Source organism: Sander vitreus, chromosome 7, assembly GCF_031162955.1.
Source record: "Sander vitreus isolate 19-12246 chromosome 7, sanVit1, whole genome shotgun sequence".
Classification (NCBI taxonomy): Eukaryota; Metazoa; Chordata; class Actinopteri; order Perciformes; family Percidae; genus Sander; species Sander vitreus.
In genome coordinates, this window is record NC_135861.1 from 22,224,208 (window position 1) to 22,251,059 (window position 26,852).

The 26,852-nt window shown below is 42.2% G+C and overlaps 1 protein-coding gene across 1 annotated transcript; it reads left to right on the forward strand.

The window, feature by feature from the left end:
* Positions 1-594: 594 nt before the first annotated feature.
* bmp7b (bone morphogenetic protein 7b) lies at positions 595-25,994 on the forward strand. Its single transcript, XM_078255389.1, has 7 exons — positions 595-1,316; positions 17,106-17,298; positions 19,261-19,409; positions 21,773-21,976; positions 23,049-23,125; positions 24,012-24,122; positions 24,473-25,994. Exons 1-7 carry the CDS (start codon positions 917-919, stop codon positions 24,620-24,622), a joined length of 1,284 nt encoding a protein of 427 aa, XP_078111515.1. The 5' UTR covers positions 595-916; the 3' UTR covers positions 24,623-25,994.
* The last annotated feature ends 858 nt before the right edge of the window (positions 25,995-26,852 follow it).

Sequence of the window (26,852 nt, forward strand, 5' to 3'; positions counted from 1 at the left end):
TCCTGCTCCAGCAGTGGGGCTAGAAAGCTTGGATATCTTCAAAAATGCAGCATGAAATGGTCGTTGTGAGGCTGTAACACTGCCTCTTTGACCAACTTTCAAGTATTAAAACAACCATGTGAGCCAAGGTATTCAGAGAGTGCACCTGCAGAGTAACTATTATAGTGGCGGTATTGCAACTGCATGTTAAAACCTCTCCCATAGTATTGAAGGATTCACCCACACAAGCAAATAATGACTCCCTGATATGAAGTCTGTTATTTTCCAAAAGCACACTAACACTGAAAGGCTATTGTCACTGTCTGGACATCTGTCATTATTGAATCCACACAAGCATACAGGCCCTAGGAATTGTGGGAAAGGAATGACGAAATGTGCTTCATCATAAACTGAAGCATCATGATACAAATCCCGTCCTAATCCGTTTTGTATTTGCACATGTAGCCTCAAGCCTTTCTCCAAGTGGTAACAAAGGCCAACTTCGATCTATCCTCATTAGAAACCACAACATACACGCTCTGTGTCCCCCCCCCCTCTCTCTCTCTCTCTCTCTCTCTCAATCCCGCTCCTCCCAGCACACAGCGCGTCCTCAGAACTTGTTCGAGTCTCTCCCGGTGAAACGCCTCTGCTCGCAGTCTCCACTCTGCAGTTGCAGGCTGCACTACCGTTAGAAGCTGTTCGCCACAGGCTGTGGATGAGGACGGAGGTCCGCGCGAACACCAAGCTGCCCAGAAAACCAATCAACAAAAGGACTTTGAAGTTGAGTTGATGTTTCATTTGGGAGCATTTCCCTCAACATGAGGGTCCGTATCTGACTTTGGATATTTAACACAGGCTACCTGTTGCTACAAGTTCAATATCCATTTGCCAGCGTTTCGGCGAACAGAACTGGGCGCAATTACGCACGGCGAGTACCATGGCACCGATTTTGGATAGACGTGCTCCGGCTCTGCTCTTGGTTTGGAGCTACTGCGTCTTGGCGGATACCGCTTTTACGAACTTTACTTTGGACAACGAGTTCCACTCCAGTTTCATCCACCGTCGGCTGAAGAGCCAGGAGCGCAGAGAGATGCAGCGGGAGATCCTGTCGATCCTGGGGCTGCCGCACCGGCCGCGACCCCACCTCCACGGAAAGCACAACGCTGCCCCGATGTTTATGTTGGACTTGTACAATGCCATGTCCACAGAGGGGGACGAGGACAGATACTCTTACCCCTACAAGCCCGTCTTCACCACTCAGGGGCCACCAATAGCCAGCCTGCAAGACAACAACTTCTTGAACGACGCAGACATGGTCATGAGCTTTGTCAATTTGGGTAGGCTCCTTATTCTCTCACCATTTGTATGACCAAAAGTTATTGAAAATACGTGTTGCAAGATTTATTATAGAAATGTTGTAATAATGGCAAGGATCCAGGCCACTCCTGTGCACTTTTACTTAGTCCAGTCTCTCTCAATTCTCTCAAGCACAATATTTAGATTTTTAATTGTAATGATGAAAAGTAGCATACAGTATAATTGGGTGATTATTTTGAATGTCACAGAGACATTTAGAGGCCCCTTAAACAGAAATATAAAAGACTTTTGCAAGGACACACAAACACTGGATCACATTTTTGGCTTAAGGTTTCTGTAGCTGTTGTCAAGTCAAGGCCTGTATCTATATATATTCACTGTTTAATGCAAGTATTGCTCTCCAACTCACTGCTGTTTTTTAGGATCCGTCATCAGTATTTCAGTCAAAGGATATCAATGCATCAAAGGTGACAGTAGAGTCATTGTGGATTTTAGCTTGACTTACCTTCCCTAAGGAGCAGCACCTGTATTTTTCTGATGTTACACCTACATGCACACACACAGGAGACCAGTACAACAACCATGTTTACATACAACTTTGCACAGATATCCAGCTAATACCAGGAGTGTCACATTCCGGTGTGTGTCTCTGTTAAACAGCTGTGCAACCAGCTAATGTTCAGGTGCTGGAGCTGTGGATGATGGACCAGCCAGCAGCTAATATGTCAACCATGTGTTATCTAAAGAATGAGTAAGTCAACAGCAGAATGGGTTCAAAGTTAACTGGGTCCTCTCTTCACTCTAATCTGGAGACATCCCTATAGACACTCAGACCACAAAATAATGCCAGTTAATGATGATCCAAAGTTAGGTTAGTTAGTTTCACACAATGAGATTGTTTTGTAGGATGCATGTCACTCCATGGAATAGTTTTGTTTAGTTCTTGGTTGTTAAATGTTGATCCCTAGACCACTGTACTTATCTAACCAGAATGTTTGTTGAAATGAAACAGTGTCTGACTATTTTCAGAGGCTGTTAAGTGCAAATAATCGCAACATTAGCAGGCAGTGTCAGATTCATGGATAGATAAACACATCATTATAATTCAATTTGCTCAACACATGCAGTCACAGCAACTGTTCCTCTTATGTTCCAGATGAATAGCTTTGTTTGATTTTAGTGTAAACCTTTACCATAACTTGGCACAAAGCAAATGGAATTCTGAGCAGGCATACAGTTAAACCACCAGAATTGTAGTGACATTCTGTAAGGATTTGGAAGTTTACATTAAATCCTGGAAAGATCAATGTTGGAGCGCCTTGGCAAGAGAGAGGGAGGTGACACTGGTTCCACCACTGCACTGTGTAATTACTGTGGGAGCTGCTGCATTGTGACTATTTTTGACAGGCTTTGACACAGATGGATTTGACCACAGAGACTCGCAAACTCAAGGGCTGAGGCTGCAGTAAGCTGACGAGAAGAAGAGAGCTTTTGAGAGACAAAGAAAGACGAGAGAAGGTTGGGACTCGGTCTATTTCTTTTGCAAGGATGATGCTTAAAGCAGGGAGAAAATTTAAACAAAGACGGGTCACATCAGCTGGAAAGAACATTTTATTTAATATATTAGAGGATCATGGAAAGAAAGGCACACCACCTTCCTGAAGTCTTGTGGCTAATGTAATTACTGATGGCATTTGTTCAGGTTGAGACTTCCTCATGGCACATGTTCGGCGTTTCCTAATATGTTACCCATTTGGATATAACGTGGGCATTTGTCATTGCTATGTGTGTGCTATCTGCCACGTGTTGCATCTGTCAGTAGGGTTCATTGTTAGATTTCTCCCTGAGTCTCATGTAATACCATCAAGTATGTGTCCAGGCAGCTTGATTCAAAACAGCAGATAGTATGCTGTTTCATTATCCTTCACATGAGAGAGAGAGAGAGAGAGAGAGAGAGAGAGAGAGAGAGAGAGAGAGAGAGAGAGAGAGAGAGCGAGAGAAAGAACGCAAAGTGATGGCTATCGAATGGATTGACTATTTCCTTTCCAAATTTCTTCCTTTCCACATTTACTCATTGTGGGTTTGTTTTCTTATTTAGGTTGTCTGAGAGCAAAATGAGTGTGGCTTTTATTTAAAAACTGTCCCTCAAAGCTCTGCATGTCTCCATAAGTACCGTGCCAAGGTACATTAGTCAGACTTTGCACACTGGCTGCTGCTTCCTGAGAGGCCTGTTTGCATGTACTGGTTTGAGCTTTTATTGAAGGCAAATACTATGACAAGAATGTATCTGATTTTACTATTGGTACACCATAAGCCTATTGGTAGAATGTAAACTAAGTCAAAGAACATGTCTCAGTGAACTACACTTAATATTAATAATAAAAAATATATATTTTACTAGCTCATCCTCTTACTTCCTGATGCCATTCAGGGGAGCTGCTACACTCTGTTGTCAGCTTGTGTGAGAGTTGCAAACTCCAGTGCAGCCAGCTAGGGCGGGTGTAGGCTTTGGTACAGACCCCAGGTCCAGGAACGTCCTCTCACTGAGTCACTTCAGTTTAAAACCCCAGCTGTGTAAATGGCTTACAGCATACATTCAGAATGTACACTGCTACACGAAACACAGGTCACCCATGGCACTCAGGGTGTGTGCCGGACATGCCATGATAACACGCCAGCAAGTAAACGCAACACACACATTCCCCATCTCTCAAGGTGGTGACAGAAAAGTATACAAAAAGAAAATTATAAAAGTTGCATTTTAACATATTACTTGCCAACATTGTCTATCTATCTATCTGCCGACACACTCATGTATCTACAGTACACATCCTTTTTGTAACTATTATTTAATGTAGTCCCAGTGGTCTCTGGCAGCATTAGCTCTCAGCCACTGTGAATTAAGGCATTTCCTCCTTAACAAACCACAGCTTCCAGGGCTTTTGGCTGCTACTTTGGCCTGTGCTGAGCTACAGTTCAGTTCAGTGCATCTTAAAACTCTTACCCAGGCCGGTCATACTTAGCCATTCAGGCACACCCACAAACACTCCTTATGCCCAACCTAAAATGCACATTTACACCTCCTAGAGCAGTGATTCCCAAAATTGTAGAGTAACCCAACTTATTTGAAAAAATATAAATTATGATTTGATTAAAAGAATTCATTCACATATTAACATTGAGTCATCTGTAACACCTAAACACTATGTGTTGCAGTTGTGTAAGAGTGTGTGAAAACTAGTTACCAAGCGAGCACAGAAGTTTAAACAGGTAACTAAAAGTAATGACTAAACTGTTGAAATAATTAGCTAAAACTAGCCTGCTGGATAAATGGTTGAAACATTCAGCTTCACACCAAGTAGTAGTAGCACTATACTAGTAGTTGTTGCTGACCAAACCAACCTTAATATTGACAATGATTTTTGATTGTATAAAAAAATAACAATAACCACTTTTATATAATAATTAGTGAATCGATGGAGGGGTGAGTTCATCTGACAGAGCTGTGGGTGTACTTTAGACCAGGGATCTTCAACAGGGGGTCCGGGACCCCTATGGGGTCCTCAGAGTCAATGCAGGGCGGCCTCCAAATAATTGTTCATTTTTTAAAGTTTTTTTGAACATTACAAAGTCTTAACATGACTCCAATGGCCTATAGGTAAGGTAGTCACTAAGGTAGCCACCCACAGATACAGTTAATAAGGATTCACTCTGCCACGTGTATGTGTAACATTAAAACATGATTTATAATATAATGCCAACAATTATTAGGCTATTTTACTTTAATAACTTAGTATTCTATGCAAACAAAGGTATGTATAAAGGCTTTAGGCCACCCTACACGTTATTGTAGGCCCAGTTTAATACTGCGTTCCAGACACAATTTTTAGCCCGTAAGTTACGACTTCAAGTCACGACTCACGATTTGGTAGCCTTCCAGGCAAAGTCAAGACAAACCCTTCTAGCTAGCGGCTACCTAACGTTGCCGTTAGCTGGCTGATACTAGCGATTTCTAGTCGGTGACATATTTTGGGCTTCATTTAATAAACATAAACTGTAGTAGTACACAATCGTATGTGTATTGTTTTGATTACAATGTGCGGAATTACTTTACGTTGCCTATTTATGTATATTTATTTATATTTCTCACCGTTAATCTCCGGCGTCTGTACAGCATCAACAGGGGTTGACATTGTTGTTTATGTGTGTGTGACGTCAAAACTGTAACTGGGAGTACAACGATCTGGTACGAGTTCACGAGTAGTAACTTACGGGTTTGACTGCCGTTCCAGGGCACTTTCACGGGTAGAAGGTTGTGAAAGCACGAGTTACGGGTTGCCTGGAACACAGCATAATATGCAACTTAATTTTAGACAATATATGTGGTAGGGGGTCCCTGCTCTGTCTCTCTTTCAGTTAAGGGGTCCTTGGCTTAAAACATTTTTAGACCAAGAAGGCTGGGAACCACTGTTCTAGACCACAGGAAAGGGCTGTGACTTGGACGTCTACTATTTGCATCCTAGATGACTGAAACAGCAGCAACATCATCACCTGTGTTTGTGTGGGAGGCATGTTATCATGAGGTGTGGTAGTCACCGTTTTGTTATTTTGTCTGCTCTCATGCAATCTGGCATGTATTAGCTTACCCTGAGGTGAGTTTGAGGAAACGAGGCAACTCTACATTTGTGTGTGTGTACATTTGGGCTGGCCAATAATTCAGTGTAATGGTTCATATTCTGTGGATTAATATTGTGATGATATGGTCTTATCATGATATTGTTCTAAGTTAAAGGATGTTTTTGTAATTGTCAACAAATCCCATGAAAAGACCAAAACCAAGAATATACAAATTGTATATAATGTATAAATTAGTTTGACGAGATGAAGCTTTTCTTTGACACGTGAGAAGTGTGGTCGTGTGTAATGGTGACAGTAACATTAATATTTGATTATTTTACAAGTGATTTTGCATACATTTGCCATATTATGGTAAGTACCATTATTGTAAAAAATCCTCATTAATATCATGATAATACCGGCTTCTGTTTCAGGGTTGTGTTATTGTGCATGCTTGCTCACTGTCACACTGTCATGGCGTACTGTTCTTAAAAACTGTGCTTGTTCTTTTTTCAGTAACTGAACCGTGGCTGGCAGGCCACTGCATGTGTAACAGTAATGCTGTAAGTCAGCCTCTATGTCTGGACACTCAGAGGAGGTGCTGTTGTAAAGTAAAAGCATCGAAAAAGTGAACAAATATAAAGCCATTGAAAAAAATGTGCTACCAGGGTGCATTTAATTGCTCAGTGTTCTGCTGCTGTGAATCTGCACAAGATGTGATACATTTCACTAGACGGAGTTGAAAAGCAGTACACAAACAAAGCTCCACTTTCTCTCATTGTTGCAATATGCAACATTTTGATATCGTTATCTCACCCAGTGAGAAACTGGTCCCCAGTTGCACATGGGGACCAGTTTTAGTGTTAGTATTGTGTCATGTTGAAGCTTTGCCTATATTCAACTTGTGACTTGTGGCTGTGATCTGAGAAGGGAAAGATGTCATAAACAGACTTGGCTGAGTGAGTGAGTGCACTAGCAGGTAATTATACTCTGCGTTACCTTAGTGACCTGACAGGGCACCAGCTGGACCTCCACCAGTCATGGCCCCTCCGTCTGCTCCCATCAGTGCTGCCACACAGTTTGTCTGGCAGTTCTGTCTGCTTTATAGAACATGGTAATAGGAAGGTAATGGAGAGCAGAGAGGGGAAGAAATGTCTCACTGGTAAATTAGTTTGGATTTATTAGAGGCTTTGGCTTTCAGACAGCATTGTGTCACCGGCTCACACACTCACGGCCGCATGCTCGGAAGCAGTTGTGTCACACTACAGTCACGCCAGAGGCACGTAGCTCTTATTTTATAGCCGATAGCCGAGAAGTGGAGAGTTCCACACTTGTAATTTCAAATAAATATCTCCAATATCTCTCTTTAAAAAAAAAAAAAAACATACTCATATATCCAATTCATTCCCTCCCCACCCTCATCTCTTGCTCCTTGCATTCCTCTTCACAGTGGGCTGCCCATGGTGCTGAGGTTAATACAGATGTTTCCCTCTGTCTGCAGGCCAAAGCAGCTGTGCAGAGAAACTTTATCTTTTCAGAGTCCAACAAGTCTCCTCATCTCGACCTCCACCATCATGTCTGGCCCTGTCTCCAATCTGTCCCACACGCAGGACCATCTGATACCAAATTTCCCTCCCTACGCTCCTGAGCCAACAGTATTGATTATCAGCAGTTTTAATTAGTTAGTTATTATATGGTCCCAGTGGTGTTGTGTGGTATTTAGTCTCCAACCTCCTGCCCTGGCCCTCACCTCCAGGGGTTTAAACCTCCTGTGCTTCCAGACATAAAACATTTCAACACTTTCTCAAGTTCTTTGGTGTGTTTTTCCACTCCCCACCTCTCTCTCTCTCTCTCTCTCACATACATACACACACTCATACACACACTTTCTCTGAACCCAAAACACAGCTTTCCCTTTCTCTCTACTTCATTTCTCACTCCTCGCACTTTTTGCCTATCGTTGAGTTGTTGTAATTTGATGGATTTGTCTGTCTCGGTCTCTCCATCTCACACTAGAAGCTGCTTCCCCAAATGTGTTTGAGAAGGCTTCTCATCACGAGGACCCGAAAATTGAAACACAAGTATGTGTTGAAGGCCAGTTATTCCTCTGTGTGTGTGTGTGTGTGTGCACAACCTGTCCTTGCCACTGTTAGTACGCCTTTCTCCCTCCCGTAGATTTATGTCATCGCTTCTGTATACACTCCTAGTGAACTAAAAGCACATGCATGTGTATGTACGTGCATGCATACATGTGTGGAGAGAAATGCACGCACACTTTATTTGCCCAAGAGGAATGTTTCTGGAGCTAATTAGTGTTATTGAGTGCATGTTTTATTGCCTTCTGCTGGACAGGGAGTGAGCAGAAGCAGAGGAATGTAACAGTTGGTACAGATAGCCCTGCCTTTCTGTCAGGTAATTTCTCCTAATGCTCTCAACGGTTTGATGTATTACGCTGAGGTCTGGTGTGTAAATAAATACCACAAATGGAGACAAAGAATCTCTCTTAAGTTTCAGGCAGCTTTACAAAGTCCGCAGCCACAGAGATCCAGGAAAATCCTGGTTTGGTTTTCATTTATCTCTGATTCACCTGTTGAACCCAGGAGTCCAGAATGACATCTGGATGTACATAGCGGAGCCTCCGTGCTCTTGGCCAGTCTAAGGCACTTGCTGGGAGGGATGATGAAACACTCTGCGTGTGGGACTTGACATATGTGGCAAGTGGTTAAAAGGCCCAGATGTACTAAGCAGCGGGCGTTCTAGCTCTGCTACAATGATGGACGGAGCTCCTTCATTGCCAGGAATGTTGGGCTCATTTTAGTTTTTCTAATAATTTCACTCTCCTACTCTAATTATTTTCTCTTTTCTGTCTGTCTCCAAATGTAGCTCCGATTTTGTGTTAAACTCACATTATTTGACCTGTAGACAATATGCGACCACTGCAATGTGCATTAATAAAGGGGAATAATTGATATATTAAAGTGAGCTGTGAGATTATACAAAGTGCAGTGGATAACAGAATGAATATTTCCATGCATTTAGCCACTTCTCTTTCATCTGGGTTACTTTGGCCTTGCCTTATCAGTGACCGGCAGCACATAAGACTCCCCTGCACTTCTATGATGGCGGGTACCAAGCAGCGAAGCTAAGAGAGCAGATGTGGGCTAGAGCACAGCCAGAGATCCTGGGACCAACAGCTCTGCTGCTGCAAAAACAAATACAGCTTGGTACTGGGGGAACTGACAGCGCTGAGGGGAGAGGAGGAAGGATATGAGAGGAGAAGGAAAAGAGAGAAAAGAGAGAGGAGAGGAAAGGAAAGGCCAAGAGGAGAGGGAAAAGGTGGATCACGAATGGATGCCGTGCATTTCTTCAAACCGAGTGCATTTCTTTCTTTATTTCTTTTCCTTGTGGGAACATAATGTGCTTTAGTTTAAAGCATTTGTGTTAGGGCAGTTATGTGTGTGTTTGTGCATAGAAAAACACAATTTTAGAGCCACTTACCCTGCCCAGTCACCAGCTGCACTGTGTGATGTGTGTTAGTTCTCCTAGCGGAAGATTGCGTTAGCGGAAGCCCGTAATACTGACCAGATTCCTTAACAGGTTTCAACTGCCAAATCAAAGCTTGTAAAAGCCAAGCAATAACTGTATGCAAGTGTTTTTATGATAAGTGATGACATTTTGCGTTGGACGGCGTGGAATATGAACTGCCTGTGGCAGGTTTCTATTTGTTTAGGCAAGCGTGCAGCTGTGTTTCCCCTGTGTTTCCTCCACAGCTACTCTTTTTATTTAAAAACAAAAAAAGCAATGGGCTGTAATTAAACAAAATAAACAACAAGCTGTTAAATTTAGGGTGCCAATGTGCCCGTCATGTGTGCACAAGATGCCGCTCTGGGATGCAGGAGGAAATTATAAAAAGTTTTATGTAGACCCTGGGAAATCTGTGTGTCTCTTTGTGCCAATGTGCGTATTGTATGTGCATTTTCCTGAGGTCTATAATAAGAGGTGGCTTGGCTGGTTGAGAAGGGTGTGGCCCCTGTGGCCACAAAATTAAAGAACATAAAAACAAGGAGATGAGGGGAAGAGTGAGAGGGGGAAACTGAATGGTTGCGGTTCTACGTCTCTGAGTTGTTTTATCCTGCAGTTAAGAGGAAGTGCAGATGGTTACTGTGGCATTAGCACAGCGAGATACCTCATTGCTTGTAACGGATCTGTCCACACCCCTTCATCCCTGTCTCTCAACACATTATATCGCACCACAGAACAATGGCCGCTGAAGATTTAGGATGTGGTTTCTTTGTTGTCATCGTTGCCTGTCGCTAATGTGCAATCTCTCTCGACAGACCTCTGAGGGAACATGGTGATGATGTCTAAGCTCCAATTTCGGAGATGACTCAATTTGTCCTGCAGGACCTTCAATCACTGTAGTTTGGGCTCTTCAGATACACCACTTTGGCTTACAGTAAAGGAGAGGTTCATCCAAAATGAATGAATTAAAACATTTAAATGTGAAATGATATATTTTCTCACTTACCACTAATGGTATCAAAGAAGCCTTGAGTTAGATGAAAGGGTCGATATTACTCTCATGTCTGTCTGTGAAATATGAATAATATAACTTGCACTGAATATAACAAAGACTGAAAACAGAGGGAAACACCTAGCCTGGCTGGGAATTGGCTTATTGGAGTCTCCTCTGGTTGCCTGGCAACTGCTCCCAGCCAAGAAATAGTCCAGGACATATATCTCGTGAATTGTTGTTTTTACACTACACTACACAGTTTTTTGTACCGATTAAACTAACGAGCCAAGCTAGTTGTTTTCCTCTGTTTTCAGTCTTTATGCTCAGCTAAGCTAACCAGCTGCTCCAGCTTCATATTTAACATACAGATATGAAAGTGGAATCGATCTTCTCATGCAAATAGGCGTATTCCCTGACATGTCGAACTATTCCTTTAAACCAAAACTATGTGCATGGCTAGACACCAGTAAAGATAAGGTAATTTTGTACTTTGGACAAACTGACCCTTCAACACAGCTCCTGCGCGCGTTCTTTGTAAAGGATAGAGGTTGAGAGCCAAAGAGAGGCTTTACAGTCCGATACATTCCTGTGAGTTCCAAGCTGTTACATATCCAGTATAAATCTCTGGTCCATGATGCCCAGCGAAGCATGAGGTGGAACCCAGCACTACAGTTTACGAGTGCAGAGGGCAAACATGTTTGATGTCTGCAGTGAGAGGGAGAGAGATTGGTCAACAAAGCTGCTGTGAGTGAATCTGAGACCTCTAGATCGCCCTCCGGCTAAAGAACTCAAAGGTTTGGTTTGACCACAAGTCTAAAATGTAAGGACTTCTTCCTGTGGTTACTGCTTCGACTTGCACACAGGCTCAAAGGCATGTGTATGCGATGGTGCACACACACACGCACACACACTGCGGTGAGTTAATGATCATTAAGTGTGAGTAGGTTATAGCATGAAACTTCGCTGACCCTTGTCCAGGGAGCCATTGCTGTCAGGCCCTACAGCAGTACAAATACATCACACAGGCATGATGTCATCAGTAGTCGCCAGTGGGCAGGATGTTTCCTAACGTGGTAATCACCCTACTGTGGGTAGTCACCCGGTACCCAAGAGATCAAACCCTCTCTACTCTTTATAGGATAAACATCTTGAGCAATCTGCCCGTTCCTTGCACTCAGTTTTTCTTCCCCTCTTCCTTTTAGGTTACGGAAACTATGACTTATTTGTTCCCAGTACTGTGCTTAAAACATTGTTGAAGTTAGAGCATGAGAAAGAAAGAAAGAGACAGATCATTATGGTGCATCACTTACATTTGCATGACTCAATGTAGTGTTCCAGTCCCCTTCATTTACTTCCAGATTATCATAATAAAATGAACAACCTGATTTGACTTATTGCTTTTTCTAGTTTCTGGTTTGGGAATCAGGTGTGCTGTTAGATTTAATGGGCTCCACAGGGATGCAGAATGAGGTACAGATAATGGTTGCACAGTTATCTCAAGAGAGCTGAAGGTGGGATGGGAGGAGGGGAGGGGGCGCTTAAGCTGTTGGTTGAGAAAAGTGAAAGTGGTGCCAGGGGTGAGATCCCCCCTGCAGAGCAGCGGAAGCGTGCAAGGTGGGACTAACAGGTGTGAGGGTGCCGAACAGACACTTGGGCTAATGTGAGCCGTCAGATTTGGCCCGCTGCTGCTCCGGAGCTTGAGGTGTCGGAGAAGTGTCTTAGGTCTACTGGTCTGGCAGGAGAGGAGGAGAGGAGCATGCAAGTTATTATTATTATTATTAAATTAGTTAAAGGACAAAGCTGGGTATAGACGATGTTTTTGTTATTGTCAACAAATCCAATGAAACCCAGTCTGTCAGTGGCTCCCATTTGTTCCTATTGAAGAAATGGATCACAAATGTATGTTTTAATTTTTTGTAAAAGGCTAGATAATTTCCCTAAACAAAGGAGAACTATAGCTTTTAGCAAATGTTACATAAACAGGACTAAATAGTGTATTTGTTGGGGACTATTTTCAGCTGTGAATTTGGTGCGATATGTGATATGTTTTTGGCAAGAAGAATAAGTTATATCAGGCTTTGGCTGCACAAACAATGCTTGTTAGTAGGATCAATTCATTAGTCCATAGACAAAACAAAGTACAAAAATGTTTGAGTGATTAGGAATAAAAGAATATATTTATAATATAAAGTTTAATAAAATTAAGTTCAGAAATCACCGAATTGCTGTAGAATAGTGAACCTCAAATCACTGTTGATTATTTTCTGGAAAAGATCAAAGGTTAGAGATTCTCAGTAGCGGAAAACACGACAAGGAAGCCGTATGCCTTGCATAAATCTTAAAAGATGCTAACAAAGTGGTCATACCGTAGTAACCCTCTGGTTGCCAGGTATACAGTAGTTTGGAGGACGGAGAAGTCGTCATCATCACGAAATCTCTGATGTGTGCTGCTGTGCACGTGTGTGGCCCACACAAGTCAATTGATGTGGGATAACTGTGCATCATCAGTAAGTTGTATAAAAAGCAAATCAGATGTCAGACCGAATGATAAAGCAGCTCACTGTGTACGTGTATGTTTGTGTGCTTGTGTGTTTGTCTCTTTGCATGTGTGTTGTTGCATCTCTAATTATGGATTACAGAAACCCATAATGATTGTGTTACCGTGCTGTGACGCACAAGACCGTTCGCTTCACAGGAAACACTTTGTGATAGTTGGTTGTGTGTGTGTGTGTGTGTGTTCTTGTTTAACTATATTTGTGGGGTCCAAAAACCGGGAATACAGTATACTTGTGGGGTCCGGACAGCTTTGTGGGGTCAAAATGCTGGACCCCACAACTTTAAAGGGCTTTGAGGGTTAAGACTTGGTTTTAGGATTAGGGATAGAATTAGGTTATGATTAGGGTGAGGGTAAGGGTTAAGGTTAGACATTTAGTTGTGATGGTTAAGGTTAGGGTAAGGGGCTAGGGAATGCATTATGTCAATGACGGGTCCCCACAAAGATAGTGCCACGCACTATGTGTGAGTGTGTGTGTGTGTGTGTGTGTGTGTGTGTGTGTGAAGGGCTCATAAGCCGTGAGAGGGTGTGTTCACCATGTTTGTGGTGTGTGTATGTTTGCGACACAGGTGGGGCGATGGCTACTCGCTTCCTCCCAGAGGAAGTCATAAATGCACCCGCTTGACTTTGACTGTGCCTCTTCCCCTCATATAATGACTGCCATACTGCTATAATGGCCTGTAAGAGAAAGAATCAGAGAGACAAAGGCAGAATCGTGGCAGAGGCTAAGCTTTACTTTGTAGGCTGCTCTCATTTTCTCTTAAACTGTACAGATGAAATTCATACAATGAGGAGTGGAAATGGAAAACGATGCAAGAGAAATAGTTAGTGTGGGAGTTTCACAGCAGCATCCAGCTGTTCTCACAGGCAACGATAAAGAGCTTTTACAGTGAAGGGGCGGGCGGCTGCCCTGGAGGCTGAGGAACAGGTCTGGCTTTCTCCCCAGAGGGAGTGCACCTGCACTGATCTACAGGAGGAGGGAGAGGTCCCTGGTGTGGTAGAGGAAAAAGCAGGCCCTGAGCAGAGAGGTATGAAGGTGAAAAGAGAATGCGTGAGAGGGCACCAAAAACGTGTAGTAAGTAAATGGATGGCTGATCAAATAAAACTGGTAGTCCTAACTTTGTTATATTCCTCTTTTGAATCGAGAACATTTGCTTTGTTTAACCACTGGGTTATTATTGCCTACAGTGTGTAGTAGAGTCGGAGTGTGAGGTCAGCTTCAGGCGTAGGTGTAGCTTTAGACTTTTCAGCACTACATAGAAGCATGCATTTTCAAAGCACTCAATGTAATGTCGTAAAGGGTGACTTGGAGGGTGGGGGCTTGATGAAAGCCCTGATTGACGGGGAGATCCACAGTGCATATTTGTGTGGACAGAGAGCGCGCTGTTAAATTGATGAAGGTCTAAGTCCATTGTTTTCAGGAAGAGTTGAACAGCTTTTCAAACCAGTCCAATGTGTGCCCATAGCAGAACGAGGACAATGGGAGCCTAAAGCTAGGCCATCTAATGGCCAACAGAGAGCAGAGCTGTCCCTCATTGAAGAGTAATTAGATCCTTTCTTTACTCCTGCTCTGGCCAATCATCTCACAGTGCTGCCTTTGTATAATGTCCTTCAGCAACTGGGTTTAATAGAGACATAAATGAAAGGGGGTGTAGGGCAGAAAGTCCATCGGGAGAACTCCATAAAAAAACAGAGCTGAGGAAGACAATGAGGCAGGTGTGCTGTGAACGAAAAAAAACACAGCACTAGCTGTGTAGTGAAACATGCATAACATTTACATCATTGCACACTTATATTACTAACAGCTGGTATAGAACAAGTATGCTGTCGTCACAAATTCTTTTGAATTATAATGTGTGTGTGTGTGTGTGTGTGTGTGTGTGTGTGTGTGTGTGTGGGTGTGTGCGTGCGTGCGTGTGTATAGACTGTAAAAATAAGGTGCGCACTAGTGTGATGATGGCTCGGCAAAGATCCTGTTTTTTTCTAACTAAAGTTGTGCAGAGTTCAGAGACAGTTGACTCTGATAAAGAACTGTTGAGTAGCGATGGATGGCTGCTGAAGATGACATGGGGATGGGCTGCTGGAGAGGGCTGTCCTCTGTCATCAGCTGTGACTCAGCCCTGCAGGGGCATATGGTGGAACTGTATTAGGACTGTAAACAATTATTTTCATCCGCTAGCGCCATGGCTCTAGGGATGGCTTTGTCAGTCTGTTGGTCAGTCAGTCTGTCCACCACTTTGGTCCAGACAGAAGTATCTCAACAAATATGACATGGATTGCCATTAAATCTTCTCACATTTGTGGTCCCCAGAGGATGAATCCTAAAGACTTTGGTCATCCCCTGACTTTTCCTTTTCCTTCCTTTTCCAATAGCCCAATTATTGGAAATGAAATTCCTCAGGAGGAGAACTATAATAACTTTGGTTAACATCTAGCAAATACCTGCAAAACTAACATTTCTATTTGCGTTAGCTGTGCTTTGTTTTCAGCGCTAATTAGAAAGATGGTAAACATGATAAACATTAATCCTTCTAAACATTTGCATGTTCGCATGCTGATTTTGAGCATTTAGCTCAAAGCACCACTGTGCCTATAGCCTCACAGAGCTGCTAGCCTGGCTGTAGACTCTTAGTCTTTTTTTTTATATAATCAATGAATCCTTTGGATTTAAATTGTTTGTTTGTCTGACCCCCCCCAAACCCTAAGTTTCAATTTGCAATGGTATAATAAAAAAGGGCAGTGGTGGCCTAGAGGTTAGAGAAGAGAGCTTGTGACCGTTGGTTCAATCCCCAGACCAACATGATAAAATCTGGGTGGGAAAGTGAAAGCGCAGCATTTGTCCCTCCCTCATTAATACCACTGAGGTGGTTTGAGCAAGGCCCTTAACCCCAACCGCTCCAGTGGAGCTGCTCAGTGGCCAGCAGATCAGACTGCGGTTGTGCTGGGCAGCTTCCAGGTGTGAATGTGTACAACTGTGTGAATGTGATCAGGGTTAGGGTTAGCGTTCCTGCAAAAGAGAGGCTGCCTCTCAGTGAACCTCCCCTGAATAAATAAAGGTTAAATAAAAATAAAAAATAAAAAATATCATTTGTATCACTATTTTTTTTTATCATTTCTTCCTTGTTACGCACTTTGTAATCTCTGGTTGTGATAAGTGCTATATAAATAAGGGAGGGAGGACATCTCTACTCTAAACTACAGTATATAGAAGGGGGACACGATCATAGGAAAGAAGTGCTCAAAATACCCGCGAGATCTGGATAGATTAGGTAGGTTTTTGCAAGCTTGTAAATAATTTATGGTGTTTGTGTGTGTATGTTTCTGTTTGTATACGTATTGATGAGTGGTTGTGTGGGCGGTCTGTCTGTAAAGAGAGAGGTGGAGGGAGAGCCAGGAGATGATGAGAGACAAGGCGCTGACCCCTGGGATGTCCTGCTGGGACATGAGAGGAGCAGGGTCAGGGGGGGGGGCACGTCTTTGGGGTGCAGGGGGTTGGAAAGCTGGGATGTGGGGATGACAGAGAGGAGGGGATGGGGTACACCAAACATGAAGCCCCCAACTCATGAGAACCAGATGAAGGACAGACTGGATGACTCCCTGGAGCTATAGGAGGAAGAAAGGGAGAAGAAAGGGCCTCATAAAGCTGTCAGAGTCCGCCTGCATCTCTCTATCATGGCTCAGTGTGCGCCAGATGCATTGCTTCTAATGCTCGTCCTCATGAATGTTTCAATCATAGGCCAACATGTGTACTGCATATCTATAGATGTTTAAGTCTGGAACGGACCCAGAGTCTGACAAGCTATGTCAGCTCCTTGCTAACAACGGAGGTTGATGGACTGTGGCGGAAGAATAAATAGTAGAAATTCTGAGAGAAAAAGACATTTGTTCTCGAGCCTCGACTTCTTTTGTAAACAGATTTTGTTTCTCTGTAAGATGCAACTTAATTTATTGAGTTAAATTATACCCTCTGTGTCTCCCTGCACACATTTTGTATCCCTGCTGGTAAATGGGGGAATGTAAAAAAAAACTCGTGGAAAAAAGCAACATACTCTGCAGTCTACAGTCTGTCAGATGATGAATTTTTTGTTCAGTTTTCATGTTTTACTTTTGTTTTGTTTTCAGTGGAGCACGATAAGGAGTTCCTACCAGTGCGGCGGCATCACCGAGAGTTCAGATTCGACCTATCACGGATCCCGGAGGGTGAGGCGGTCACTGCTGCTGAGTTTCGTATATATAAAGACTTCATCCACGAACGTTTCGATAATGAGACCTTCCGCATCAGCGTCTACCAGGTGTTGGAGGAACACTCTGATAGGTGAGCTTGGATATATGGTTTTGTTAGTTGGAGTGCCAGTAATGCATGTTTCAGTATTGTCCACCAAGTGGAATATATTCATGTTGCTAAGCAATACTTTTATCTGGAATGGGGCTGAAATGATTTTGAATTGATTTAAAACCAACTACCTTCAAAACTAATTACATTCCCATCAGCCTCAGCTGTTCAGTGCTAATGAGCAAATGTTAGCATGCCAACACAGAATTCAGCCAACATTAATTTCAGTATTTACATCTGGGCTTTTCCTACTGTGCCTATTGTCAATTGAATATCTTTAAGGCAAGGCAAGGCAGCTTTATTTGTGTGGCAGTTCAAAGTGGCAATTCAAAATGCTTTACATAAAACATAAAAGAGCAGTTGAAAACAATAAAAAATATATAAAAACAGATAAAATATAATATTTTAGGACGCTAGTATGGGACAATGTGTAAGCCGTTGTGCTATACACGTAATCCAGCTCCAATCCTTGCTGTTCTTTTCTGTATTTTTACCGTGGTATCGAAAGAGCTATCCAGTATTTTTTATTTTTTTGGACTAGTATTGTATCAAAGTTTAAATTCTGGTATCGTGACAACATTACTACATAATAATACAACATGCAATGATATCATGGCTGGCCAAATAGTCAGTTGATTCATTCATTGTGTGTACACAGCAAAGATAAATCAAAACCTTCCTCATTCATTCATCCGTCATACCCTCAGCATCATTAGCAGGCAAGCAGAATAGACATTGCGTTATGCAAAGGATAACATCTTAGCAGCAGGTTGTCATCACAAGGCTCGGAAGTTAGTCAGTGGAAAGCTTTATCTACAAACAGTATGAAGTTCCCAGAACGGCCAGTCCCACCGGTCTTACTTTTTAATTCTTTTATATGACCGTTCCAATTTTCAACAATGTAACTTCAGTAACAATTAAAAATATGAAAACAGATAAAATACGAGAATAAATGTTACAGTAGGGTATAAGAAATGAACAATTATTTAAAGAAAGACAGCATCAAAAAGAAAGGTCTTCAAAATCTTTAGGTTTTGGACTGATGTTCGTAACTTAATGACATCACCTTGGAATTTGGGAATCTATGATATTTGCCTTTGTCATTATTTTCTTCTATTTATTGGACAATTCATTAATTGTATCATTGTATCATGTATCAATAATGAAAATAAGCATAAATTGCGGTTCTTATCGCAAAGCTTTTCCAATCAGAACAGGTCTTAGACCCACCTTCTCCATGTGGCTAATCTGGGCCGTCCAGAAGGTGTATGTAACTCGGGAATGGCCCATGTCCTGCTCTCCTAGACCCCTCCTAAAGGTTTCTGTTGTCCAGAGGGAACAACACAGTCATTTATTCCTTTGCCAGAGACGGGTCTGGGTACATGAATGAACCAGAGCTCTGTGACATACTATCTGCCCAGACAGAAAATAGGTCGGGATACATGAATGGCCACATGAAGAACAAGGAATTTTAGTCTCTGATGGTGAAAGGATAGGAAATCCTGAGTTCAATGTTGGACAGTAGGACTGACTTGGATATGCATTATTTCACTCACTACTTTCCGCAGCTGTGTACTCCCTTCTCTCTCTTTCTCTTTGGCTTTCTGGCTCTCTCACAAAATTCCAGCCAGTGATGGACTGTGTGTAGTGTATGAAAGGACTGGCCGTTTATAAAGCCATTATTGTCAATTACGAAAATGAAGTGTTCCCCTGGGCCTCACCATCTGGAGCCCTCCCTCCCTCACTTTTTTTCTTGCTCCATCTCTCTCCCTTTGTTTCACTCCTGCGACTCCCTCTCTCCACTCCATTACTTTTACGCTTTGGTCACTTAGCTTTACATAAGGTTTCAACCTATCTTTTGTAATTGCGCAAATAACCCCTGTTGACTTATGTTCGTCTCTGACTTTGAGTGTAAAATTTGATTGTCTTTTGCATCCCCTCCAGGGAGTCAGACCTGTTTCTGCTGGACTCTCGGGTGATCTGGGCAGCAGAGGAGGGCTGGTTGGTGTTTGACGTGACAGCCACCAGTAACCACTGGGTCCTGAACCCTGGCAGGAACCTGGGTCTACAGCTTGCCCTGGAGAGCACAAATGGTGAGTGTCAGTCAGATCAGTGTATTCCCTGGCTCATAGTAAGTCACAGGTGACCATATTACCTGCGTGGCGTGTTTTGCACAGAGAATGCTGAAGCGCCTGATGAACATGCATCAGAAAAGAACAAATGCACAAAGATGAGGTGATGAGAAACCAGAAAGAAAATCACCGAGATAAATTAACACCCTCTGACAGTGTAAACAATAATTTAAAAAAATCACAAAGATATGATTTATTGCCCGATTGTTGTGTTGAGTTTGCACAGGTGTTTATAATGGTACATGGCAACTATCTTAATTAAAATGAAAGTATTGTAAGTATGAATTATTATTATTCAGTTAATGAGTTACCAGTTATCCAGTAGGGTCCTCTAGGTATACCCTAAAATGTACTCAGAGTAAAGATTCCTTAGTGGTTTGGATTCAAGCTCGATTTAAAGGAACACGCCGACTTATTGGGACTTTAGCTTCTTCACAGTAACCCCCAGAGTTAGACAAGTCAATACATACCCTTCTCATCTCCGTGCGTTTTGTAACTCTGTCTGACGCCCCCAGCGCTAGCTAAGCCTAGCACATATCCTGACGGTAATCGGTTCCAACTAGCCTACTGCTCCCAATAAGTGACAAAATAACGCCAACATGTTCCTGTTTACATGTTGTGATTTGTATAGTCACAGGGTGTACAAATAACAAGGTCATATGAGACATAGCCATCTTCAAACCGTATACAAACTGGGAACTACATTCCCAGAAAGGCGAAGCACTGCTACTTCTGCTACTTGGGCGGAGTGATTTGCTCGCAGCACCTGAAGCACTGTGGTGAGGAGCAGAGAGTTCGCCTGGAGTTCGCTCAGAGTTGGAGTAATAGAGTCAACAATTACTAGATAGTAAAAGCATAGTGATTTGTACACACTGTGACTATACAAATCACAACATATAAACAGGAACATGTTGGCCTTATTTTGTCACTTTTTCGGAGCAGTAGGCTAGTTAGAACCGGTTAACTCCAGGATCTGTGCTAGGCTTAGCTAGCGCTGGGGCCGCCAGACAGAGTTACAACACGCACGGAGATGAGGAAGGGTATGTATCAACTTGTCTAACTCTGGGGATTATTGTGATTATTGTTCCTTTAAGCGCAAACATTGCAAAATGAAGTGTTAAACATAATGCTATGTTTGTGTAGTTGATAGAGCTTATACTTGATTTAAAATCTAGTGATGAACACATTTACAATAACAGAAGTAGATGGTCAAGTCAACCGTGTCTTGGTATGTGTTCAGTGACTTTTTCTGTACAATATAATATACAATTCTGTATAAAGAAAAAGAAAATGTAATATCTTTTATATATATATATATAAAAGATCCTATTTTGTATGGCAAGGACTTTTTTTTATTTTGGACTGGTATTGTATCAAAATTTATTTTTGTTTAATTTAATTTCATTCTGGTATCGTGACAACATTACTACATTATAATACAACATGCATTGACATCATGGCTGTTCTCTTAAAGGCCAAATAATCAGTTGATTCATTCATTGTGTGTACACAGCAAAGATAAATCAAACCCCACTTCATGATTGCAAGAGTAAATCATATAAATCATTCATTCATCCGTCATACCCTCAGCATCATTAGCAGGCAAGCAGAATAGACATTGCGTTATGCAAAGGATAACATCTTAGCAGCAGGTTTGGAAAGCTTTATCTACAAACAGTGTGAAGTACAAGAGCGTGTTTGAGAATATTATCTGTCTACAGGCTGACAGGATGTTACATGTTAGGTGAGGAAAACAGACAATTGTATTGCTTTCATGTTGTGGGAGGGGAGTGCTGCAGAGGCTGTATCTATGAATGTGTGTTTGTGTATGAAGGGTAATGGGCGAGCATGCACAGACAGGTTCACGGGACATCCCGTCGCCAGCGGCGACCATAGGCCTTGATTTACTACATAACGGCGATCAGACACACATTCTTCTACGTGAGAAGTAGATAGACACTGCTGGAGAGCACATGCACGAACATGCACGAACACACCCACACAAATACGTACTCACTAACGAGTAGAGAGGCTTTGAAGTTCCACGCTACGTTTGTTCTTGCCATTTCAGAGGCAGAGAAGAGATGAGAAAAAGGGAAAGGAATTCACAGAGGCAAATCTCATTTGCAAAACAGACAAAAGTGGTTGCAGTGAGGAAAGCGAGGACCACACACATGCAAAATAAACCCTAAACACAGACACGCCAAGCGGACACATTTATTTGATTTCAAAAGCATTTCCTTATATATCACCCTGTATGAAAAAAATCTGGATTTCTGTGAGGCCAACACCGGTTGAACTGTTCTCTCTGTCTCCCCCTGCAGGGGAGAGCATCAATCCTCGTGTGGCAGGGCTGATTGGTCGCAGTGGGCCTCAGAATAAACAGCCCTTCATGGTGGCCTTCTTTAAAGCCACTGAGGTGCACCTGCGAAGCATCCGCTCAGCACAAGGGGGGGCCAAACAGCGTAACCCCAACCGCTCCAAAGGGACAAAGAGCCAAGAGGCACTGAGAGTGGCCAATGTTGCAGGTAAACACGCAAAGTGTGTATGCTGTATATACAGCCAGCTCTGATTTATGCTATTGTTTTGAGCTGACCCCTGGTTTAATCTGGCTTTTGTTGGCAATGTGGAGAATCCATGGAATGGGACATGGGTTTAGCACATACTGTAGTGTGTACTCATTGACATGCAAACACAAGCATCCCCAAATATACAATATATCCAGAGCAACTAAAGTATGCAATTGGAATTAATGTGATTTTTGCACGACAAAACATGTGATGCATACTTGAGGGCTTTGTTTTAGAGGTGTGAGAGGGCTGTGTTTATGTGAAGCGCTGAAACATTAGACTGTAATGCCTCAGCTTCAAATACCCCTCTGCTGTCTTTGTTTATTTACACAAGCATTACAGAGCTGTTGGGGCCAAGTTCCCTGCATGGAGGTAAGGGAGCGCAGCTTTTATGGCAGAACACATCTGCGGTGTGCTGTGGGGCAACCGGGGCCATAACACATGGGCCAAATGGGCCTGTTTGGAACTTTGGATACTAGCGGTCTTTAACTGGATGATGAGAACCAGTCGTTCATGATCATTTCCAATGTGAACCACTCTCAGGAACTAATGTACCACAGAGCCCCAGAGGTCACCAGAGGAAGCAAGAGAGATACCTTTAGATAGAAAACAGACTACTTTTTTTCTTTTTTACACACATGGATGGGGTAAAGGGGAAAATAAAAGTTTGAAATGGGTGAATAGAAAAGAGAGAGTTGAGTTATGAAAAAAGGGGCGAGCGTACTGTACTGTATGTGCACATCTGTTTCATCCAGTGGAAACCCAAAGCACAGCAGAGAGACCTCCAAGCAGGGTGGCCCATTCATTTGAAACAATTACCAAATTGCTGCTGTATCTGGAGGTGATTTCCTTCAGCCAGTTTAAATGTTGATGTTTTGTATGACGATACTGGCTGTGTTTAGGTCTGTTCTTTATCATCTCTGTCTAATTGGGATCCGACTACAGTAAATAGTTACTCTTGTAGCTGAATGGGATAATAGCACATGTGTTGAAGTATAATCTCTCTCTGTCTTTCTGTTTTCTTCCGCAGAAAACAGCAGTACTGATCAGAAGCAGGCCTGTAAGAAGCACGAGCTCTACGTCAGTTTCAGAGACTTGGGATGGCAGGTACGGGAAGCATTCCTCTCCCACAACTCCCAGGTAGCCCAAAATTGCTTACCCCAACAGAAGCCCAAATCAGACACTCCTGGTTGTAGGTCTTATCCAAGAATCCTGATAAACTACACACTAGAATCAACTCACATAATGCCTGAGCCCATGGATATTATTTCCATAGGGGACAGGTCCACCACACGTTTACAGTTTCAGCTTGACATACTCACTAAAATGCCACTGGTTCCAGCTTCAAAAATGTGAATATTTTCTTTTTTTCTTTGTCAGTTTTTTTCTTTGAACTCTCAAATGAAAGTACTGCCAATATCTTTCTTTTTTAGACTTTTGGTCAAAACAAGCAATTGAAATATTTAGACTTGGGCTGAGAAATAGTTATGGGATTTTTTTTTTTACAATTTTCTTACATGCATTAAACAGGAAAATAACAGGCAAATGAATCGCTAGTGAGTTAGTTGCATCTGTAAATTTATATTTTGATTAACAGCTGACAATATACAATTATAGTATTACCCGAAAAGACACCAGAATCAAAGATATGGCAAGTAATAGGACAGTGCTCTTTTTTTAAGATTATTTTTTGGGCTTTTCCGCCTTTAATTCATAGGACAGCTAAGTGAGAGAGAGAGGGAAGACATGCAGGACATTGTCTCAAGTCAGACTCGAACCCTGGACCTCTGCGTCGAGACATAAGCCTCTCAGTATACGTGCGCCTGCTTTACCCACTGAAACAACCCAGCCACGGACAGAGCTCTTTTTTTAGTAGCGGTGCAAATACAACATTATATATCATTAGTATCAGGTCCCTATCAAGGGATAAATAAATAAAATGTTCCCAATTCTACAAACCTACATTTCTCTCCGTCTCCCTCCCCACTCTCAGGACTGGATCATTGCTCCAGAAGGATATGCGGCGTACTATTGCGAGGGAGAGTGTGCCTTCCCGCTGAACTCCTACATGAACGCCACAAACCATGCCATTGTGCAAACCCTTGTGAGTAACCATGAAGGGAACAAAAACCCAGCAGTCATGTTAAGAGTCTAATCATCTCATCAACTGTCAAGACAATGTAGCCGCTGTTGGAACTACTGTATTCAATGATCCAAAGCAGTTGCAGATTGTATTTTAGAGTAAACTGTCATCAGTGTTGTGACACAGGATAAGGTCAACATTTTAAAGATTTAAATGCTTTTTTTTTTTTTTTTTAAGAAGCTTTTTCTCCCACTGTACTTAGATTCAGTGTATGGCACTGTGTGATACATCCTTTTTAAAAAAACATTTGTTGTTATTAATTTGTGGTGTAATGATGATTTTAACATTTGAACTCGCCCTACTCTTCCCAGGTTCATTTTATTAACCCGGAGACGGTTCCTAAGCCTTGCTGTGCTCCCACACAGCTCCACGCCATCTCAGTGCTCTACTTCGATGACAGCTCCAACGTCATCCTCAAGAAATACCGCAACATGGTGGTCAGAGCTTGTGGCTGCCACTAGACTGTCAGCATCTTTACATAGAGACACACACACAATGCACACACACATGAGTAGAAAGGGCTTCTTGCTGTCAGGCAGCATTTGAACAATTGAGAATGGAGTACAAAATGTACTACATGTATTTTATGAATGTTCTGAGAGGTCAAGACAGTCTCCTGTATGAAAGATACTCTTGTTACATTTTGTCCTGAAGTAAACCCGATTTTGTGTGGCTCAACGGGGATTTCAATCCATTTTAAACTCCTTGCCACAAGTGCACACACACACACGCACAAACAAATATGCGCGCACACACACACACACACACACACACACACACACACACTGGCTCTGGCTGCAGAGCCTCCTGCTCAGGAGCAGCCGCGTCTACGCAAACGGCGTTGGTCTGCCCCAGATACCCTTCCCTCAGCTGGAACTGTTGAAAGCCTCCTGGATTTACCTCATGGCTCCAAGCTAATGAAGTAGCAGTAGAAACTTGGAAATGCATACATATACCTGCATAATTACACACACACACACACACACACACACACACACACACACACACACACACACACACACACACACACACACACACACACACACACACACTTACGTTTGTGCTTTCTACTGTGCATACAAGACATTAAAAGCAGTGATTGTACTGTATATTCATTCACAGTCAACAATCTTTTGTTTATTTCAATACTTGTTATTGTAGTTGATTCTTTTACTGTAGATGTTATTATATAAATATATTTTTATGACTGAGAGACCCAGATGGATGTTCTGAATTTCTTCTATGTACAATACTGTGTAAATACTTCTTCTTCTTTTTTTTTAAACAAAGCAAAACGTGTATTTATTTCCTAGAATGTCACTTGGGTTTGTGTTTTCTCCTGTATGTAATGCTGCCTGTTTTCTATCACACAATAGTACACACCAGCTCTGAGGAAATGAAAACAAAGTTGACAGAAAACTACTTTGACACGAGCGTTGAGTTTGAACTCGATGTGCCTCTCTCTGCCTCACGTGTACATGAACGCTACACAGTGATGGCGGAAGACAATTTATAACAACTTGGACCTGTTTAAATGTCGACATATTTCATCAGTCAGAGCTGTTCCATATACAGTACCTAACGCACAGTTTTATAGCAACATTCAGCTGACCTGTCAGCGAGAGAGAGAGGGAGCTTTGCACGTGGCATCTTGTTCTGTGTGCTAGACATTTTCAGGTTTATATCCCTCTGCTGTAATACAATCTGTCATATTTAAAAGGTCTATTTATTGAGAGCTGGCTAAGATGTTCTACAGTGTGCTCCGATGTCTCAACCATGTTTTACTGCTGAACTGGTACAATAATAAACTGGGAGAAAAGCAATAAAACCCACCTTGACGTGTTGTTTAATCTGGATAAAAAAGCAGACTTAGATTGACATGCTGCTCTCAATACATTCCCACACAAATATTTGCTCAGATTGTACCTTTGCCTGCTGACCTTAGATCTTTCTGAGAAGTGTTTCCACGTGCAAAAGCAAGCTGAAAATCTTTTCTCAGGTTTATGTTTAGGAGCAGTGTGTGTGTCTGTTTGTGGTTTATGCATATGAGGTGGATGTGGTTTTTTTTGTCTTTGGGTCGGTGGATGTTTGCACATGCATTTTAATGTAAAGCGCAGGTATTTCATGTCTACCAAAAAAGTTATAGTTGAAAGTTATATTATTTTTGCCGTTAACGAGAGCATTTAGCTTAATTTTTTTTTTTTTAAAGAACCATTTTTTGGGGGGCTCAGTACAATCCAATACAACAGTCCTGTGCCAATTATCCCTTTATCTTTGTCATATTTAATTCTTTTTGATTGGCTCCTCCAGCTACTATACTAGATGAGCCCTGGATTTCAACAAGCTGGATGTTTTATGCATCATCCTCCGTACAGCATTTTAATGTTATTTATGCCACAACATATTCTGCCACTACACAGTTGCTTGGTCGATTTAATAACAAAACAGACTGACACTGCCCTCTGATGGGGAAAGGTATACAGTGTGTTTTTCTACATACATTTTTGTCACTATGAGCCCTTTTTATTTCTTATCGATCTGAACTTTGCACTGGTATTGCCCGCCTGCTCAGTATCATTATCTGATCTTAAGAAATAATACATTTTCAGTCAGCACAATAACGCCTGTGAGGAGGAGGAGTCCATGAAAATAAAGAATCCCTTTACACCTGCATACTTTCATTTTCACTTG

What these genes read in the sequence shown, in the direction of transcription:
- bmp7b (XM_078255389.1), top strand. Translation starts at nt 917, where the DNA reads ATGGCACCGATTTTGGATAGACGTGCTCCGGCTCTGCTCTTGGTTTGG. An exon ending in TTGGAGGAACACTCTGATAG is followed by an intron (nt 17,299 to 19,260) that starts GTGAGCTTGGAT and finishes CATCCCCTCCAG; the next exon opens with GGAGTCAGACCTGTTTCTGC. An exon ending in TCAGAGACTTGGGATGGCAG is followed by an intron (nt 23,126 to 24,011) that starts GTACGGGAAGCA and finishes CCCCACTCTCAG; the next exon opens with GACTGGATCATTGCTCCAGA.